The sequence below is a fragment of the Saimiri boliviensis genome, chromosome 3 (assembly GCF_048565385.1).
Source record: "Saimiri boliviensis isolate mSaiBol1 chromosome 3, mSaiBol1.pri, whole genome shotgun sequence".
Taxonomy (NCBI): domain Eukaryota; kingdom Metazoa; phylum Chordata; class Mammalia; order Primates; family Cebidae; genus Saimiri; species Saimiri boliviensis.
This window is the reverse complement of record NC_133451.1, coordinates 4,783,192-4,803,403: the sequence shown is the minus strand read 5'-3', so window position 1 is coordinate 4,803,403 and position 20,212 is coordinate 4,783,192. Positions and strand designations below refer to the sequence as shown.

Sequence of the window (20,212 nt, the reverse complement as noted above, 5' to 3'; positions counted from 1 at the left end):
GAGGCGGGTGGAGTGAGGTGGTGTGGCACCGTGGCACGGGGAAGAGCAGGCTGCCTGGCCCACCACAGCTTCACATGCTGGCCTGGGTCATTACATGGCCCAGCCCAGTGTCCTGCTGTAGGTGGATGCTGCTGTTTTGCCCTCAAGGGCAGCACTGATGAGCAAACGAATTCCTGGTCTGGGCCCATGGCTCCCCTGGCCTGTCGGAGAGTATCTCCCACCCCAAGGCGTGCTGTCCCTAACGCCTGCCTGGCGCGCCACCCCCGTGTGCTCAGGCTAGGTTCCTACCTAGGCTTCTCCCTGCACCCTGGCGACCGTCTAACCCCAGCCAGGGTGCACTCTCTCAGGCCGGCTAGTGCCCTGCTATCTCATCACTACCCTGAGCATCCTCTGCACGGCCCGGCAGCCAACGTCCACCTTACAGGTGTCCCGGCTCCTGGTCCAGCCTGGACTCTGGGCTTGCCAGCTACACACAGTTTCAGCAGCTTGGTGCAAGCGGCCCCTTGCATGTTTGGTCATCACATCCCTGGATCCAAGGGTTTGATGCCCAGTTGCTGCTGGCTTTGCAGGCGGGCCGTGTTCTTCCAGCAGAACAGCACTACTGAGGCCCACACTTGCCCTATTCCCCTGCCGTACCCCGGCCCTGTGTCTATGGGGGCAGGTGAAAGAGTCAAGCAGAGAAGCCAGGCAAGGGGGCTCTGCAGAAGGTTCTGGTTCTCCAAAGCTGTCAGGACCTGGGGAGGGCCTCAGCCTCAGCAATCAGGAGGTAAGTTCTCCTGGGACCACTTCTAAGGGCTGGATTGGGAAACCTGGCTGTGGGCAGGGAAGGCAGGAAGCTGGCAAGTCCCGATGAGGGTGGCCGAGGTCCGGTGACCACAGTGACCACCTCTGCGGTGCATGGCTCCCACTGAGCAAACGTGTGCCCTTTTGTGCTCCACTCTGGGGCACAGCCTGAGACAGGAGCCTCTGCAGGGACACCAGGCTCTTTCCAGGAGTGGGCTCTGTGCCAAGCAGACCCTTCATCTCATCAGGAAGGGAAGCCGACATCCCTCCCTCAGGAGTTCCCTGTGCGGGTAAGTGAGGAAATGAAAAAGTGCCCGGCTCCAGGCCTGGGACATCAAAAGTCACTGGTACATCAGAATCAGTGCTCTGGGTACTCAGTCCCCAGGGACCCACGGCTGTGCACAGCTCCCACGGGACAGGCTGTCTGAAGCGGGAGGCTGGAGAGCTCAGTGGGTGAGCACAGGCTCCGTGCCACCAGCTGGACTGAAATCCTCCCGTGTGTGACCCTAGAAAGGTTATGTAACTTCCCCGTGCCTCAGTTTCTCTGCAGCAAAATCACAAAACTTGCCTCTGGGGGTTGTGGTGGGGGATGAATAAATATACATGTTCTTTTTTTTGAGATGGAGTCTCACTCTGTCACCCAGGCTGGAGTGCAACGGCGTGATCTCAGCTCACTGCAACCTGTCTCCTGGGTTCAAGCGATTTCCCTGCCTCAGCCTTCAGAGTAGCTGGGACCACAGGTGCATGCCACCACACCCGGGTAATTTTTTTATTTTTAGTAGAGATGAGGTTTCAGCACGTTGGCCGGGCTGGTCTTGAACTCCTGACCTCAGTGATCCGCCGACCTCGGCCTCCTAAAGTGATGGGATTACAGGCATGAGCCACTGCTTCTGGTCTATAAAATGTTTACCATGGCACCAAGCACAGGGGAAGAGCTGGGGGTGCGGCCGCTGCCAGGGCTCTCTATTCCCGGCTACCACGGCACCTTTCTGTTGTAGCCACCTGCAGACTGCAATCTGATGAGCAGCTCTCTATGTCACTGATTAATTTTGAGAAACGTAAAAAAAAAAAAAAAAAAAAAAAAAAAAAAAAAAAGCTGGACCGCTAACTGTAAAGGCTTTTTTGCAGAGAGACACATCCAACGTTTCTCAGGCGGACCAGGGGCTTCCCATCCATCCCATGTGGAGAGGCAGGAGGCAGGAAGTGCTCCCAGGCTCAGCCAGGCTCCTGAATTTTCCCCTAAAGGAGGCCATGGCCCAGACCACGATATGCTCAGGGTATCCCGCGTTCCAGGTGGCCACGGCTTCAGGACTGGCAGACACACAGGGGAAGCATGCAGGTTCAGCATGGTCATAAAGATAACCAGCGGCCGGGAGGGTGCCCCATGCCACGAGGGCTGTGGCCCTGGGACCCACAGGGAAGAGCCACTGAGCAGGCCCCTCCCAGGGGTGCGGCTGGGCAGTTATGTTTATAACCTGGACGGCAGCGCCACGGCAAGCGGGGGCAGGCGAGAGGGTGGTGGTTACCTCGGTCGGCGTTGGCGAGAGCAACTGAGGGGACTGTGGACACAACACACAAAGTGGCCATTAGTGCCGGCGCCAGGCAGAGAGGGAAGGCAGTGCCGTGATCGGCAGGCAACACAGAGCCCCGACCCTTGAGACAGGAAAAGAACCCTACCCCGAGAGACACAAGCCAGGACTCCGGAACCTTCTCTTTGCAGAAACATGGTTAATTCTACCCAGAGAAAGAGGCCCCCGGGGAACTGATTTTATGCCCATGAGCCCAGAGCTTGTCTCCCCCTGGCCACCCCCATATCCCACTGTTCTCCCACAAACACCTATTTTCCCAGAAGGAAGAGACTGGCTCCGGGCATGGGCAGCAACACCCTACGGGCTCTGACCTCTGGACAAGACAGAAAAGGGGCTCAACGGAGACAGTGGGCGATAGGAGCCTTTGGGTTGGAGCCGGCTCCGCCCTGGGGGCCCCAGGGCCCTGGACAGCAGGCAGACCTGTCCTCCCAGGCTGGCACCCCATCCACTACCACCCACACTGATGATTAGTGAGGGGCAGGGAGGTAGGAGGTGGGAGGAAGGCCCACCTCATGAGGGCATCCAGAAAATGCACGGCCCTCATGAGGTGTCATGCAAGGGGACAGAGAATGCCGTTCCCACGCAGAGTGGGGAGGCGCGCGTTCACAGAAACCATGGTTATTATGGTGAAATAACTCCATGGCCTCTGGGAGGCCACCACAGGAGATGGGAAGCCAAAGGCTGTGGGTGATGGAATCAGGGAGGAAGCCTCAGGATGCTCCTGGCCATGGGCACAGAGGAAGCTCAGTGTGGACACACCTGACCCAGGTGCCCGCCCCGTCCACCTGCTGAGGCAGGCCCCACCTGCTGAGGCAGGCACGCACTTTACAGCTCAGAGAAGCTCACACACAGGTGCTAGTGTTTAGCAGAGCAGGGAGGCCAACCCAGGTGTCCCCAGAGGGAGAGGGTGACTCCGGAACCACAGCCCCTCCCTTCCTGCCACTCCTCTGCCCTCTGAGGACAGGTCTTGGGGTGGGATCATCCATGGTTCACAGATGTCTTGCCATTTGAGGGGCTCAGCCCTAGAGAGGATGAAAGAAACCTCCGTGACACAGCTAAGGGCCGGCGTTCACTTTGCGGCTGGAAGCTGAGTCCTGGTCACACCATGGAACCTGGGAGCGGGGTGGAGGGTGATGACAGCCCACGCCCACACATCACCTCTGCACGTGGCCCTTCACGGCCACAGAGCCCTTCCGCAGGGACACACACACCCAAACCAGGAAGGAGTGTGCCCAGTGCCCCAAGGCTGCCAGGTGGTGGAGCAGGATTGTGAGGCCAGTCCTCTAGGCTTGAATTCCATGTCCCAGAGAGAGCGCCAGGACGTGCTAGAAAAACAGCCAGCATGTCCTGCGGTCTTGGGGTAAGGAAGGACTGGATTTGGGCCTCAGCCCTATAGCCAAGTCTCGAGTCCTCACAGACTCTCTGCCAGTGTCTGGTCCAGGTGCAGACCAGATGTTGGGACAACAAAGTCCACACCCAGCCTGGGTGTGTGGTAGGTGGGTACAAGTGGGTACACGTAGGTGGGTGCAGGTGGGTGCAGGTGGGTGGGTGTAGGTGGTGGATGTAGGTGGGTGCAGGTGAGTGTAGGTGGGTGCGGGTGAGTGGGTGTAGGTGGGTGCAGGTGGGTGGGTGTAGGTGGGTGCAGGTGGGTGGGTGCAGGTGGGTGTGTGTAGGTGGGTGGGTGTAGGTGGGTGCAGGTGGATGGGTGCAGGTAAGTGGGTGTATGTGGGTGCAGGTAAGTGGGTGTAGGTGGGTGCAGGTGGGTGGGTGCAGGTGGGTGTAGGTGGGTGGGTGTAGGTCGGTGCAGGTGGGTGGATGTAGGTGGGTGTAGGGTGCAGGTGGGTGGGTGGCTGCAGGTGGGTGGGTGTAGGTGGCTGCAGGTGGGTGGGTGTAGGTGGGTGCGGGTGGGCAGGTGTAGGTGGGTGTAGGTGGCTGTAGGTGGGCGGGTGTAGGTGGGTGTGGGTGGCTGCGGGTGGGTGGGTGTAGGTGGGTGCAGGTGGGTGGGTGTAGGTAAGTGGGTGTAGGTACGTGGCTGCAGGTGGATGGGTGTGGGTGGCTGCGGGTGGGTGGGTATAGGTGGGTGTGGGTGGCTGTGGGTGGGTGGGTGTGGGTGGCTGCGGGCGGGTGGGTGTAGGTGGGTGTGGGTGGCTGCGGGTGGGTGGGTGCAGGTGGGTGCGGGTGGGTGGGTGCAGGTAAGTGGGTGTAGGTGGGTGCAGGTGGGTGGCTGCAGGTGGGTGGGTGTGGGTGGCTGCGGGTGGGTGGGTGTAGGTGGTTGTGGGTGGCTGCGGGTGGGTGGGTGTAGGTGGGTGTGGGTGGCTGCGGGTGGGTGGGTGCAGGTGGGTGCAGGTGGGTGGGTGCGGGTGGGTGGGTTCGGGTCGGGATAGCCTCCCTCAGCTCCCCCTGCTGATCCCTCTCAGTGTCAGTGGGGCTTGTCACCCACATCCTCAAAGTCCTGTGATGCACAGGGTTCTCAGAAGCAAGTCAGGAGGGCACCTGCCGGCCCTGCACTTGTCTCACCTCCCTGCACAGCCCTTGAGCTCGGCAGGTGCACCCAGCAGCCATGGCTTCCTCACCCCACATCATCCACACAGAACATGATGCCCTGGAGACTCAGCTCTTCCTTCCCAAGAGTCCCTTGTTGAAGTCTCTAAATGAGAAGGCCCAAGGGAAACGTGTTTGAAGGCACCGGGCTTCCCCACCCCGGGGAGAACCCCATCCCTGGCGGCACACATGCCAAGAGCACATACGCTCGGGCCACCAGCCTGGCAACGCCTCCTCCTACCCCAGGCAGCCATGGTCCTGTTGAAACCTCAGAACTGCAAGAGGAAAAGCAAAAACCAACAATGCATTCCACAGGAAATGGATAGCGCGGCTCGGAATAAGAAGACTCCAGGCTGGGCGCGGTGGCTCACGCCTGTAATCTCAGAATGTTGGGAGGCCAAGGCGGGCAGATCATGAGGTCAGGAGTTCAAGACCAGCCTGACCAACATGGTGAAACCGCATCTCTCAATAAATAAATAAATAAATAAATATTTTTAAAAAAGAAAAAAAAAAGAGAGTAGGAAACCCCCGAGGAGTAAGGAACGCTGTGCGCAGGTGTGCCAGGAAATAAACAATCTGTGGTTCAGGTCAGCCACATTGGCTCATGAGTTCACGGGGCAGAGAAGCATGGGGCAGAGCTGGCAGGGAGGGTAGCGTGTGGTCCACAGTGTTCTACTGAGGAAACGCATCTCATGCTTTAGGAAAAGAATCTCATGCTTAAGAAAATGAGGAGATTTTCAGTGAGTTGCTATCATCTTTCCTACAAACCAGCATGCTTCCTACTTCCTGCTCCGTGTAAGGAAGATTCCAGACTCACTCTTCAGCGACGGCAGCTCTGGGTCACAGGGACTCGGGCAGTACCTAAACTGGACACACGTGTGGCTATCTGACGGGTGTGTGGGTGCGTGGGGAAGGTGAAAGTGGGCTCTGGCCCCATGGGACATGCCCGAGGGAGGACGTCCTGCCATGCAGGCAGGGTCCATACCTCGCCGTAGCTCTGCCTGTCCCCTGCAGAGTGGCTGATGTAGGGCGAGTAGGAGATCATGTCCGGACGGTCGATGTCATAGATGGCCTTACTTTTAGGAAGGGCTGCCAAGTCCCTGTAGTCCAGGATCTCGCCACCAAGCTTGGCCTGAGCGGGGAAAGAGAAGTGGGGAGGGACAGTCAGACCTGCATCCCAGAGGGCAGGGCCCCCAAAGCCAGATGCATCCCACTGGACAGTGACCCCAAAGCCAGGGGGCAGTGGCTGCACTAGCAGCCATGAGGAGGGTGCTGAAGTCGCAGTGCTTCCGGCAGAATCTGAGCTCACCCCCAGCTCCTGTATAGATGAAATGGGGACGGGGTCAAAAGCACAGGGGACTCCAGAGCAGGCGGGCTTGGGTCCGGAGGCCCAGCCACAAAAGGGCCACGAGGCTTTGCAGAAGTGTCTTCTCTGAGCTTCAGTTTCCTTCTGTACAAAGTGAGGGAAAGGAAGGCTCTGGGGTCAAGGAGGCCAAGCCCGTGATGTGCCCGGCATGGGGCCTGACAGTCAGACTCAGTCCATGGCCTAAACAGGCGCACATGCATACACACATACACGCACACACAGACGCACACATGCAAACACACACACCGCATGCACATACACACACATGCAAACACAAGCATCCCTCACCATTCACACGGGATTGGTTTCCGGATCTTCCTCAAAGCCCCAAATCCTCCAATGCTCAGGTTGTTACGTAAAATTATGCGGTATTTGCCTGTAACCTGTGCACATCCTCTGTTTGCTGAGACTCATGGGGGCCGTTTGTAGCGCCTAACACAGTGTGAGCACTGGGTAGATGGATGTTACCCTGTGTAATTTCACTTGTGGTATTTTTAGTTGTTGGTTTGCTATTTTTATTGTTTTCTAAGAATATTTTCAATCTGAGGTTGGTTGAATCTGCAGATGTGGAACCCAAGGATACAAAGGGTGACGAAACATACCAACACATACCTGTGCATGCACGGACACACACATGCACGCATTACACACAGGTACATGCACTCCCCCACACAGAGAACATGCCCGAGGCCGTGGAGGAACAGACACTCCCTCACATCCAGCCTACTCCCACACACCAGCACACACGTGTCCACAGCCACACACGGACGTGTTCACACATGCAGTCGTTCCCCAGGCCCACGGCTCACTCCCACACTTCCAGCACACCCCACACACGGCACACACACCTGCACAGCCAGACTCACTCACAACGTGCATGCACAGCTGCTCACACGCACCTGCACACAATCACCCCACCACACCAAACACGTTCACATTCCCCGCCCCTCATGCCCACACGCACTCACCATTCACATGCACTCTGCCAGCAAAGCACCTGGCATTTGACAGGCCAGCTGGGACATACCCTCGGCGGGATGGGGGACCATCTGTCTGGTCCACCCCTGCCTACTGTGGCCCTCAGAGGTACTCCTGCACTTGAGAGCCCCGTGTCTTCTCAGGGGAGGTCCAGCTGCATGTGCCGCTCACTGCTCTGACCCTTCCCCGAGGTGCCCTGTGCACCGTGCACATGCTGTCGCCCTGCCTGTCCCCTTCTCCCTGGCTCTGGGCTCCCCAGGAGCTGCCTGGGGCATTTTCCAGCCGCAGGTGGCTCTGGTGGAGATCCCTGTGCTGCATCTTGATTCTGCCTCCACCTCCTCCAGGCCTCCTGCCAGGCTTCCTCTCCATGGCACCCTCTGCAGCGACGGGCACGATGCGCTCTCTACCCCGAGACATGCACTGAGCTGAGTCCTCCATCATCCCGCACAAAACACAATGATGCCATGGAGGGACACTCACAGCAGCTCCTTTTCATAATTCAGAAGCCAGAGCCCAGGGAGGCTGGGTAACTTGGCCAGAGTCACACAGCCAGAAGAGAGTAGGACAGGATATGAACCTGGCTGTCTGACTCCAGAGCCCACGCTGCCCACCGCGGGCCTCCCCGGAGCCCACGCTCCCCACCGCGGCCCTCCCCTTTCAAGGCCTCACTGCCAGGAGACCACCTCTCAGGCCCAGGGCACCCCAGTGTTCTCAGCTGACACGCCCTGGGAGCCCCCTCCTGGGCTGGAGAATGTAAGCCTCCGTTATGACCCCCAAACTTGGCCTTCCTCATCCTGGCAGCTTTACCTAAGGCGACTCCTCCCCATGTCCCCACGTGTGCTAGGTTCAGCCCCCTGCTCCAGCTTTCCTGTATTCTTCAGGGTCTACTAGCCCCCAGCCCACCTCCTCCACGAAGTATTCCCTCATCACCAGGCTTGAGGGCTCTCCTGAGACATCGGGTCTCGAGGCGAGCCCTGCCATTTGCGACGTGTACGAAGAGAATGAAGTTCTGCCATCTGAGGCCTCTGGCTGCCCTTTGGAGCCTGGGGCAGCGTTCAGAAGACCTGAGATCCGATCCCCAGCCGGCCATTTGCAATGAGGAGATCTGATCCTGCAGGGTTTCGGCAGCTCCCCTCTGCCTGCAGGAGCTGCCGCTGGTTTCCCCGCTTATCCATGCCACTGGCACTCCCAGTCACCCACAGCCTGGAGGCTTTGTACCTGCTGTTCCCTCTCTGGGACGTGCCCTTCCCACACCTCTTCCCCAGGTTCCTCCTCTGGTCCTTCCAGACACAGTGGAGGCCCCTCCCCCAGGCTTCCTTCCCCGGTCCCCGCCCTCTCTGGGTTAGTGTTGGTCCTATTCTGTTGACTCGTCCCTCATCCCCCAAGTTTGTGGCTCCTGGAGGCCCAGGATTCATCACTGAGTCCCTTGCCTGGCTGTGAGCTTGACAGTGGGGTTGTGAAGTGAATGAAAGCCAATCGAGCATTTGCAAAAGTCAGGTGAATTCTCAGCCGACGCCTGGAGAGGTGTGTTTTGCACCCTGCTTTTCCCACCTCCGTCCCCTCCCAGCAGTGATGATGGCAGCATTCACCTGTCCAGCCCCACAGTACAGGGGTCAGCGGGGCAGCGAGGCCGCCTTGCCCCGGGTTAGTTCCCTGCCTTCCTCAGGCTTCCCTGAACCACCTGGCCCTCACAGTAGGGGTCAGAGAGGGCAGCCGGCAGGACACCAGCAGTCTCTGCCCGACCCCCCAGACAGGCTGCTAAGTGGCCTTGCAGATCCAAGTCCTTGGGTGGTTGCCGTGACATCGGGCTGCCCTCTCTAATTGGCGGAAGGCTCCTGGAGTGTGTGTAAAGGGTTTCTCCTCTTTGCTCTCTTCCTTCCCACACTCCACCCAGCATGATCGACAATAATACGGCCACATATGACATTATCATCACCACATTATCCGGTCAATAACACAGAATGGAAGAACGCTGCTTTCATATGATGCACTATTGCCATGTGGAAATAAAGGCTACAAAACATTACATCCAGTGTGACCCCATGTTACAAAAATGACCCCCACACAGGAGACCTGAAGGGTGCCCACGGCATTGGCAGGCCACGGTGGCTGGCAGGACGCAAATGCTTCAATTTTCTCTGTTCTGCTGATTACTTTAAAAAAATAAATAAATACTGATTGCTTTTGTAATAAAGAACAGAGCAGTAAAATAGGTTATGTCCCGAAGCCCCATGATTTATGGAGTGTCTACCGTGTGCACGTTTTCTCCTGGAAACTAATTTGAACGAGGTGCAGCCCCTGCCCACCAAGCCCTCATAGGCCTCGGAGGAGACGCAGTCACTCGCCGGGTTCCGGTCCATTCCTGTGCACGTGAATGGCATGGGGAGCCGGTCTCTTCCTGACAGCGAAGGAAGGGGATGCTGCATTTGACAACCACCCACAGCAGGCGGGGCTAGGTGGCTGCAACCTGCATACACCTCGATGGGGTGTGGAATGGCCCCTTCCCGAGGCCACGGAGATGCCCAGCGCAGAGCAAGGGGCTGGGCACACAGTAGGCTGACAACAGACACCAGCAGAGGTTGAGATGAAAAGCAGGGCAGGCCGGGTGCAACGGCTCACACCTGTAATCCCAGCACTTTGGGAGGCCGAGGCAGGTGGATCACCTGAGGCCAGGAGTTGGGAGACGAGCCTGGCCAACATGGTGAGACCCTGTCCCTACTAAAAATACAAAAGTTAGCTGGGCACAGGGGCAAGTACCTGTAATCCCAGCAACTTGGGAGGCTGAGGCAGGGGAATCGCTTCAACCTGGGAGGTGGAGGTTGCAGTGAGCTGAGATCGTGCCACTGCACTCCAGCCTGGGCGACAGAGCGAGACTGGGTCTCAAAAAAAAAAGAAAAAAAAGAAAAGAAAGAAAAGCAGGGCAGAACCCTGAGATCACGAGGGCTTCCCACCAGATCACATCATCTTGGACATGCCCCCTGCGTGTGGCACCAACCTCGAGGTGGCAGGGAGAGCGGGGCTGCTCTGGCTTCTGGCCTGTCTGCCCCTGGGAGGGCCGGGGTGCAGCCAGGCTGGGTGCTGACCATGGTGCTAGGAGCACGTGTCAGAGTTGGGAGCTTGTGTCCTCAGACGGTGGCTCCACCACTTAGAGGCTGCATCACACAAGCACGTCAGCGCACCTCTTGGGGTGGAATCAGCGGCGTGAGCACGGTGATGGCAGGTCCCGGACAGCTCCAAGGCCAGGAGGAGGTAGCGTGGCACTCCATAGATTCTCTTGTGTCAAACTAAGAGCTGGGACATTGGATTCGTTTGGTGGAGGCCTGTTTAAAGCCGGAGTTGTGTGCACGCCTGCTTGGCCGAGCAGGAAGTCCATCAAAGCTGAGACACGTGTATCGGGCTGCATTCGACCTGGGTCCAGTGCACACCCCGCTGGTGCAGAAATTCTTCACCCACCAACATACTTCCCTCTCCTTTGGCAGGCATCCCCTGAAATCCGCACTTGGGTGTGCCCGGATCTCCCCTGTGGAAGGGAACCCCTTCCCCCATCAGAACAGGGATGCTGCCTGGCCTGATCACGGCTGGGTCCCCAGGGCTCCACAGGGAGCTCGTGCTCTACCAAGCTCGTAATTGCCTGATGCGAGAAGAAAGGACCCACCACGGCTGTTGGCAGCATTGAGCAGTGGGGTCTCCTGGAAAAAACTCAAGCCTTGGGGTCGTGGAGACCTGGGCTCAAAGCCCAGCTGTGCCGCTGACTGTGCATGGCCTTGAAAGTGAGACCATGCCAACAGAGGCCGCTGTCACTGCTTGCTGCATGCATACACAGTCACTACCACTCCTGAGGCCCTGGCAGATGCCAGATTGTTTAAAAAAGAATGAGCTCGTATTTAATGGGCATTTACACTGTGCCATGCGGGTTCCAGTAACAACAGCGACGGCTACCATGAAGATCACTTGCCGACGCCAGGCCAGATGCCGAATGCTTTGCCAATGTTGGGGCTCAGGAAGCAATACCCCAAAGTATGGAGCCACGGCGTGCTGAGGACTCTGACCTAACGGAGGGTGCAAGGCCTCAGAAGCAGTGCCTCTGTGACCACCTTCGGACCTCCTGTCTCTCTCCCTCTTCCTCCCCGTGCCCCTGAAGTGAGCCATAGAAACCAGAGTTCCTCTTCCCCAAGGCGCGTCACAGGAACTAGAACTTCCTCCCCAAAGCCAGCCATGAAGCCTAGAAACGTCAGCCTAACCTTCCCTCACTCTGTGCATGACCTGGCCGTGGAGACATTCTCTGACCTAGCTTGGCTGGAAACGCGTCCTAAGACCCCCTGCCCTATACCTGGAGGAGGGAGGGCTGCCCAGCGAGGCCAAGCAGCATCTGAGTGGACCGCCCTGCTGTTCCCCCCCTCCGCCCCAACTCTATTCCCAGCAGATCACACACTTTCTGTCCAGTCACTTTTCTACATCGCCGTCCAGTCTTCATCCAGTCTAAGCATAAAAATGAGCAGTGCTAGCCAGGCGCGGTGACTCACACCCATAATCCCAGAACGTTGGGAGGCCGAGGCAGGCAGATTGCTTGAGGCCAGGAGTTCAAGACCAGCCCGGGCAACATAAAAAGACCTCATCTCAACAAAAAATACAAAAATGAGCCAGGTGTGATGGTACATGCCTGTAGTCCCAGCTGCTCAGGAGGCTGAGGTGGGAGGATCGCCCGAGCCCAGGGAGGTTGAGGCTGCAGTGAACCATGATCTCACCACTGCACTCCAGCCTGGGTGACAAACCGAGAGCTTGTCTCAAAAATAAAATTAAAAAGGACAGTCCCGCCTGGGTCTTTGGGCCTTCATGTCCGAAGGCTCCTGTGTCACCTAAAACTTTGATGAAATAAATCTGTCATGCTTTTCTGTTGTTAGCTTGTCTCTTGCTATGGGAGTGTCGGCTGTGACCCTTTCAGTGGGTGAGGAAAACGGATCATACCTGTGTGTCCCTACACAAACCTTATAAGTGGTAACTGTGATAATCATTACTCATGAAGATGGTGAGGGTATTACGGGCTGAACTGTGTCTCCCCAAATGCCTATGTCGGTAAAGTCTAACCCCTGGGACCTCAGAATGGGACTGTATGTGGAGACAGGGCCTTGCAGAGGTAATGAAGTTAGGATGAGGCCGTTAGGGTGGGTCCCATCCAATCTGCCTGGTGTCCTTATGGGAAGAAACCAGGACCCAGACGCACACAGGGAGAGGACGGCCACCTGCAGGCGAGGGACGGGGAGACCGACCCTACCGACTCCTCGATCCTGGGTTTCCAGGCTCTGGAGTTTTGAGACCATTTATTTCTGTTGTTGAAGCCCCCAGGAGGCTGATGCAGATGATGGACACGGTAATGGCAGTGAGCGCCTCTCACGTCCTTCTTCTGGGCAGGCGCTGTGCTCACAGCCCACGCAGTGCCTCCGTGAGCCCGGGACCAAAGGTGCCCGGGGGTCTCCACAGCTCACCGAGGCCCTCCCGGAGGCTCCAGGCAGGTGGCACCTCACCCAGGGCATGAAGCCAACCTGGGGCCTTTGTGTACCTGCCTAAGCTTCGGAGTGCACGCCCCGAGGGCCACAGTACCAGTCACCCTCCAGGACAACCGTGCGTCATGGTAACCGAGGACTCAGTCAAGGTTAAGGCCAGGAAGGACCCTGCGTCCAACCCCTACGAGAGCTGAGGCTGGGAAAGAATGCAGCAGAGAGCTGACGCAGACCCCGCTGAGGCGAGGGAACCCAGGTCCTGGACTGGTGGGGATGGGGAGGGGAGAACGGGCTTGTCCCAGGTCACCAGCTGTTCCAATGCTGGGTTCTGGTGCAGGAGCACCTACAGGGTGGTCCTGGGCGGCCCCCACCACTGCACAAGCCACCCCTCACCTGGTGCCCGGGGGCCTCTCCTAGATAAGAAATTCTGCTATTTACACAAGCAGTGTAAGCAAATAACAGAAACAATCATCTCCCAACTTGAATCCCATCACCCAGAGATTTCTGGTAACAACTTGCTAAAATGTTTCCAATCATTTTTATATGTGTGTGTGCTCCTATAAGTGTGCGAGGCGCAGACGCACATACACATACAGACACAGACACACACATACACGTGACACACACACACTCTCTCTGATGAAAATGGAATCACATAACTTACATCACCCTTAACTGGCTTCTTTTGGGGACTCGTTGGGAGTGTGTGTGTTGATATGCACAGCTCTGCGCCATTACTTACAAAACCCGCAGGGTCCCGCCTGGGTGCCTGGCAGGCCCTGCCTGTCACCCGCTGATGTGACGTGTTTGCCCCACTATAAACAACAGCTGTGTACACACCGCCGTGTGCTCTTGTCATCAGACAGTTGTGCACAGGTTCCCAGGGAACTGTCAGGTCAGACGAACATGTCTGTGTGTTTCAGGTTTTGAGTCAAACTCACAAAGTCTGTACCAACCTCTGCCCCAAAACAGGGGCGAGAGCACTGCCGTCCCTCAGGCCCCGGACCACAGCTCTCGGGGACCTCTCTCAGGGGCCGGCTCAGCCACCGCCACATGGCCCCCCTTCTCTCTCCACTCTCCCACCACCACCCCCATAAGAAGGCCCCGACTTACATAAATCACACGGCTCGGAGACCCCGAGGTGCTGGAAGCAGGGGCTGAAATGATGCTCTCCGAGGAAGTTCTGGTTTCCTAAGAAAGGACAGAGAAGAGACTGAGGCAGGTTCCCGCGCTCGGGGCCTCCAGAAGCGACTGTCCGAAGCAGCCACGCTGGTGCACAGGGGTGTCTGTTTAAAGTCGAGGTTGAAGGAATTCTTGGAATAAACACACAGGCTTGGATGGACGACTGAAAAGCTAGCATCAGACAGATGCAGGGGGCCGCACAGGACCCGAGTGACACGCAGCTAGGCCATTCTGCAAGCTGCGGGCATGCTCAGAGCTGTCATTTCCACCAGGATGATGGGGACTTGCTGCGGCTTCGTCTATCAACCCCGGTTCCTAGGAACATGGGACCGTCTTGGTCACCCTCAAGACCCCCTCTAGCTTGGCCCCCAGCTCTGTCCTCCATGCCCTTTGACCTTCCCAAAGCCCCTCAGACCTTTCTCAGCTCCAGGAGCACCTGTTCCCACCTGACACGCAACTTAGAAATGGCCCTTCGGAGGCCCCTGGTGACTCTCCACTGCACCTCTTGGCTGGCTCTGGTCTCTGCTGCCATCGCACCTGGGATCTGGGTTCTCCTGCATGCACACTGCCACCTGGGGCCACTCCTGGGCCCTCCTCCCTCCTAGGCCACACCTGCTGTGTCCCCTGGGCTGATGATTTTCATGACTGTCCCACCTCTCCCCACACCTCAGCCCCTTCCAGCCCTGCAGACACAGTCCTTCTGTGGTCCCCACACCCCTGGCTGCACCTGCTGTCCCTCCCCACCTGCAGGGCAGGGCCCTCTCCTGGTTCAGCCCTCACTCCTGGGCCACCTGTCTAGCTTCCCCATGCCTCCGATTCACCCCGTCCAAAAGGAGCCCATCTCCACAGAGGCCTCCCCAGGCCTCAGGAGCCAAGAACTCGGCCCCGACTCTCCCCTCGGCCCCCACATCCTCGGCAGTATCGACGGTTTCCCCCACGGCCCCCACGGCAGCCCCCTCCTCTCTCGTTTTCTGAACAGATCCTTTTCTTGCCACCGCCAACAATTCTGTCCCATCCATCTCAGGGGTCCATCTGTGCAGCGGTGCCCGAAGCCCGGGAGGCGCCACGGCAGACCGGCCGATCTACGTCAACATTCGTAGGTTGGATCCTAACCCCCAGAACCTCAGAATGCGAGTGTATTTGGAGACCGGTTTTTAAAGAGGTCACTACGGTGGGCCCTAATCTGTCGTGCCTGGGGTTTCTATGAGTAGAGGAGATCCGGACACACGCACAGAGGGCGGCCTCGTGGAGGTGCAGGGAGAAGGCAGCGTCTATGAGCCAGGGAGGGCGAGACCACCCCAGCTGGCACCGTGATCTTGGCCTTTTAGGCTCCAGAGCTGTGAGAAGGTGGGTTTCTGCTGTGCAAGCTGCCTGGGCCAGGGGCCTTTATCAGGGAAGCCCCAGCTGCCTGACTCAGGTTGAGCATCGTGCGGGGACCGGCGTGGGTGACAACCAACGCCTCCTACACTCCTCAGTGCACGCCAGCGAAGACGGGCAACACCAGCTCTGGATGTGGGGCTACACACGGCAGCGGGAGGACAGCTCTGAGGCATGAGGGTGGCGCCCGGGCAACCCTGATTGCTAACATGACTCTGCATCTAGAGAGAAGGGAGAAGAGGGAGTGGGCATGACACTCCGCCACCTGCCCACTGCCTCTGCACGCGCCCCCGCCCACAGGCCCGGGTCCCCTCCATGTTCTGTGCCCTCTCACATACTAAGCTTGGCAGCTGCCACCACCGCTCTTCCAGCTGTACTCCTCCTCTTCCTCCTCCTCTTGCTCCCTCCCTCCTCCCTCCTCCTCTTCCTCCTGCTCCTCCTCCTCTTCCTCCTTCTCCTCTTGCTCCCTCCTCCCTCCTCCTCCTGCTCCTCCTCCACCTCCTCCTCCTCCTTCTCCTCCTCCTCCTCCTGCTTCTCCTCCTCTTCCTCCCCCTCCTCCCTCTCCTCCTACCCCTCCTCCTCTTGCTTCTCCTCCTCCTCCTCCACTTCCACCTCCTACTCCTCCACCTCCTCCACCTCTTCCTCCTCCACCTCCTCCTCCTCCTTCTCCTCCTCCTCCTCCCCCTCCTCCTCTTGCTTCTCCTCCACCTCCTCCGCCTCCACCTCCTCCTCTTCCACCTCCTCCTCCTCCACCTCCTCCTCCACCTCCTCCTCCTCCTGCTTCTCCTCCTCCTCTTGCTTCTCCTCCTCCTCCTCCGCCTCCACCTCCACCTCCTCCTCCACCTCCTCCTCCACCTCCACCTCCTCCTCCACCTCCACCTCCTCCTCCACCTCCTCCTCCTCCTGCTTCTCCTCCTCCTACTCCACCTCCTCCACCTCCTCCTCCTCCTCCATCTCCCCCTCCATCTCCTCCTCCTCCCCTCCTCCTCCCCCTCCTCTTCCTTCTCCTCCTCCTCCTCCTCCTGCTTCTCCTCCTCTTCCTCCTCCTCCTTCTCTTCCTTCCCCTCCTCCTCCTTCTCTTCCTCCTCCTCCTCCACCTCCTCCTCTTCTTCCGCATCCTCCTTCTCCTCCTCCACCTCCTTCTACTCTTCCTCCTCCACCTTCTCCTCCTCTTCCTCCTCCACCTCCTCTTCCTCTTCCTCCTCCTCCTGTTCCTCCTTCTCCTCCTCCTTCTTCTCCTTCCCCTCCTCCTCCTCCTGCTCCTCCTCCTGCTCCTCCTCCTCCTTCTTCTCCTTACCCTCCTCCTCCTCCTCCTCCTGCTCCTCCTCCTTCTTCTCCTTCCCCTCCTCCTCCTCCTGCTCCTCCTCCTGCTCCTCCTCCTCCTTCTTCTCCTTACCCTCCTCCTCCTCCTCCTCCTGCTCCTCCTCCTGCTCCTCCTCCTCCTTCTTCTCCTTACCCTCCTCCTCCTCCTCCTGCTCCTCCTCCAGGCCTGCCCAGCTTCCTTGGGTCTCCATCAGCCCTAGTGCTGCATACCAGATGGGCATCCACTCTGGGGTCTGCCTGTACCCTGGGATCAGATTTCTAGAGGATAGCAGGGGCTGGGTCCTCAGTGATGCCCAGGATGGCCCAACACCACCTGCTGTTTGCGAAGTGGACAGCTAGCTCTGAGATATGGGAACAGGGTGTGCTGTGCCCACTGTTCCTGGGCCAGGTCGAATGTTTTACACGCCAACATGGCGGCAGTATCCATTTCATATTAATACATTAAATGCCCTTTCAGTCTCAGCGTCTTTCTACATTCCCGGCAACACCTCCCTGAAGGGGCTTCCCGTTTCTGAGGATTAGATCAGGGATGAGGCCCGTGAGGTGCTTAGCACTGACAAATTCTCCCCACTATTATTGCAGCTCAAGGTGGGCTCAGGAGATGACCTTGACCGAGAAGCCTCTTCTTTGCAAAGCAGATGAACATTGGGTGTTTTAGAAGCAAGTTCCCTTAAGCTAAGCATGCCAACAGCAGCACAAGAACGTCTCCCGGGCTCCGACTGTGCCTTGGTACAGATGGGAGGAAGGCAGTGTTGGCTGGGGTTTGCTCTCTGCATGTCTGAGGGGGTCTGGGCAGGGCAGCCAGGTCATGATTCTCATTCCCCTCTCTGGGCTCAGATCCCAGCTCTGTGATGGGAGGAGAGGAGTCAGAAGGGAGCTGGGTAGGCCTGATTTTCCCCAGTGGAAGGAGGCTGGGGCTTTTTCTGGCTTTCTCCCCACCCGACGCCAATCGCACACAGGTGCTTGGCAATGGAACTCAATACCCATGCGTTCTCCCGGCCCCTGGAACAAGCAGCTTGTTTAGACCCACAGAGATGGAAGGGCTGGGAGCCCGCTCACTTCGCTCCAGTCCCCACTGGTTTTGGCCAGCCCCAGGGAGATGGCTGTCCTATGGCCACTGGGGAGGCCTGCCATCAAGGTCATGGGGTCTGACACCTCTCATCTCCATGTGAAAGCAGAGGCCGAGGCTCATGGAGGGCTAGTGACTTGCTCCAGGTCACGCAGCTGGGAGGAGCAGCAGGACTCCAATGCCAAGCCTTGCTCTACCGCCCTTGGCCACCGCTGAGAACTGCCAGGACGTGCTGGCTCCCACTCAGCCAGAACAGCCCTGCATTTGGTCTCAGGACTGTCTCCTCCTTCCTCAGTGGCCCCACAATCTCCAGCTTTCTCCTGGCTCCCACCCATAGTAGCCACCACTCAGGCCTCTGTGCACAGGGGAGGCCTCACTCAGCTTTTCCAAAGGAAACCTGCCAGGGGCAGCACCTAGCAACCCACAGCCCGCACGACCAGCATGGCCGGTCCAGGTTTCCTCTATCCACCCAGCCCTTGGCCAGAGCAGTGGCCCCTCTGAGCTGAGCTGTCCCTGCAGCCACCTTCACTGTTCTTGGGGCTTATCTTGGGCTACTTACAGGCATAGGGCCTGGGCCCCTCTTAGCCACGACACCTCTAAGCACCCTGCACATAGGAGCCTGCTCATCCACTAGACAGGGGGGCTCTTTGATGGCAGGGACCCTCAGGTCTTATTCACCTCTGTGTTCACGGTGCCCCACCCCAGTATGCACACAGTAGGTGCTTCACGGCTTGTGTGTTGAGTGACCATATGCTCAAACGCCTGCTGGTGGTGGGGGGTGGGGGGGACAGGGCAGCTAGGACCACATCCTTCTCACCTCCGCTGAGCACCCTAGCCCGATGCCAGGGACGTCTAACATGCTGTCTGTAAACCAAAAATTAAATGCTAGGGTTCCCCAGCCATCTGAATGAACTCCATCCACTCTGCCAGGGCACCCCAAAGTCAACCTGAAGGACTGGTTCCGGCCATGATAGGAAGCAGGGGTCAGACGTGCCTCACTGTGCCTGCCTCCCTTTAGAATTCGGGAAGAGCCGACCAGCACTTAACATCACGGCGGACCTGGAGCCTGACAGGACACCCTGCAGTCTGCTCTGTACAGTCTGTTACGGCCTTCTGCCTGGAGGCTTCGCTTGCAAGACGAAACCTCGGTCTCTATGAACAGACATTGCTTTCTACAGATAAGAACTCTTTCAACCAATTGCCGATCAGAACATTTTACATTTTTTTGAGACAGGGTCTCACTCTGTTGCCCAGGCTGGAGCGCAGCGCCGCACAATCTCGACTCACCGCAACCTCCACCTCCTGTCCCAAGCAATTCTTGTGCCTCAGCCGTCTGAAAAGCTGGGATTACAGGTACAGGCCGCCATGTCTAAGATTTTTAGTTACAGTAGAGCGGGGGTTTCACCATGTTGGCCAGGCTGGTCTGGAACTCCTGAGCTCAAGTGATCCACCTGCCTCGGCCTCTCAAAGTGCTGGGATTACAGGTGTGAGCCACTGCGCGGGGCCCATCAGAACGTTTTAAAATCTACCTGTAACCGGGAAGCCCCTGCTTTGAGTCTTCCCGCTTTCTGGACCAAACCGATGTAAACCTTACGTGTATTTTGATTGATGTCTTCCCGAAATGTCTAAACCCAGCTGCACCCCAAACGTCCTGGGCACCTGTTCTCAGGGTCTCCCGAGGGCTGTGTCCCGAGACTTGGCCACTCGTATTTGACTCACAATGAATCTCCTCCAATACCTTAAAGTTTCACTCTTCTCGTAGACAGGTCCTTGTCCTCAGGGAGCTCCCATCCCCACGGTGTGGAAAAGGCAGCCAGGCAATCGGGACGCCTTCCAGGCTGGGGAGAACAGTGAGTGCCCCCTCCTCCCTATGGCGGCCTTGCCTGGGCCGGGTGCTCAGGGGCCGGCCTTTCGCTGAAAAGCAACCTTGAGACAGGGATAGGCTGGCACCTGTGAGGGTCCTGGAGTCCCCCAGGAGCCGGCACAGAGGAGCTAGGACCGGACGGAGTCATTTCTCCTTTTGATTGGCAGGTAGCAGCGAGAAGCCACTTCCACCTGGGTGTGGGTTTCCCAGAGCCGGTGAGGCCGATATGCCACCTGGGCTGCGTTTCCCCAGGCCTGCCTGCCTTCTGCACGTTCTCCCCTTAACTGGCTTGCACCTGACGAACACCACAGACCAGGGCAGCTCTCCGTCCCACCCCCAGGCCAGAAAGCGCCGGGCCCACTGGGACAATTAGCCCAAGGGGACCTGAGATGTGTACGAGAACCATTAGGCCGGGACGGTGCTAAGAGGCCAGCCGCTCTCACGCTCCGCCTCCACGTGTTGGCAGAGGCCAGCTAGCCTCTGTTAAAAATAACCGCTTCAAAAGCAACTGCAAACAGAGCCCAGGAAGCGCCACTGCCCGCCCAGGCCCCAAGCACAAGGATTCCTTCCTCCTGGCAGCATCCGGGCTAACTAAGTGAGCCACCCCCGCCGTCAGTGACCCGGAGGTCAGCACGGGCTGGC

General features: G+C 58.1%; 1 protein-coding gene across 19 annotated transcripts in view; it reads right to left on the bottom strand.

The window, feature by feature from the left end:
- The window catches only part of ABLIM2 (actin binding LIM protein family member 2), a 189,127-nt gene that overhangs the window by 64,161 nt on the left and 104,754 nt on the right, over positions 1 to 20,212 (bottom strand). For 13 of the 19 annotated variants that reach the window (XR_012516799.1, XR_012516800.1, XM_074395839.1 and 10 more), the window contains exons 9-11: positions 13,869 to 13,946; positions 5,899 to 6,045; positions 2,310 to 2,342 (exon numbers count right to left, since the gene is read on the bottom strand). Coding sequence is in view for 14 of the 19 variants with exons in the window: in XM_074395839.1 (XP_074251940.1) it covers positions 2,310 to 2,342; positions 5,899 to 6,045; positions 13,869 to 13,946 (258 nt within the window). In the remaining 5 variants the exon portion in view is untranslated. The remainder of the gene's footprint in view (positions 1 to 2,309; positions 2,343 to 5,898; positions 6,046 to 13,868; positions 13,947 to 20,212) is intronic. The other 6 variants (XR_012516803.1, XR_012516801.1, XR_012516802.1 and 3 more) reach the window with 1 other exon arrangement.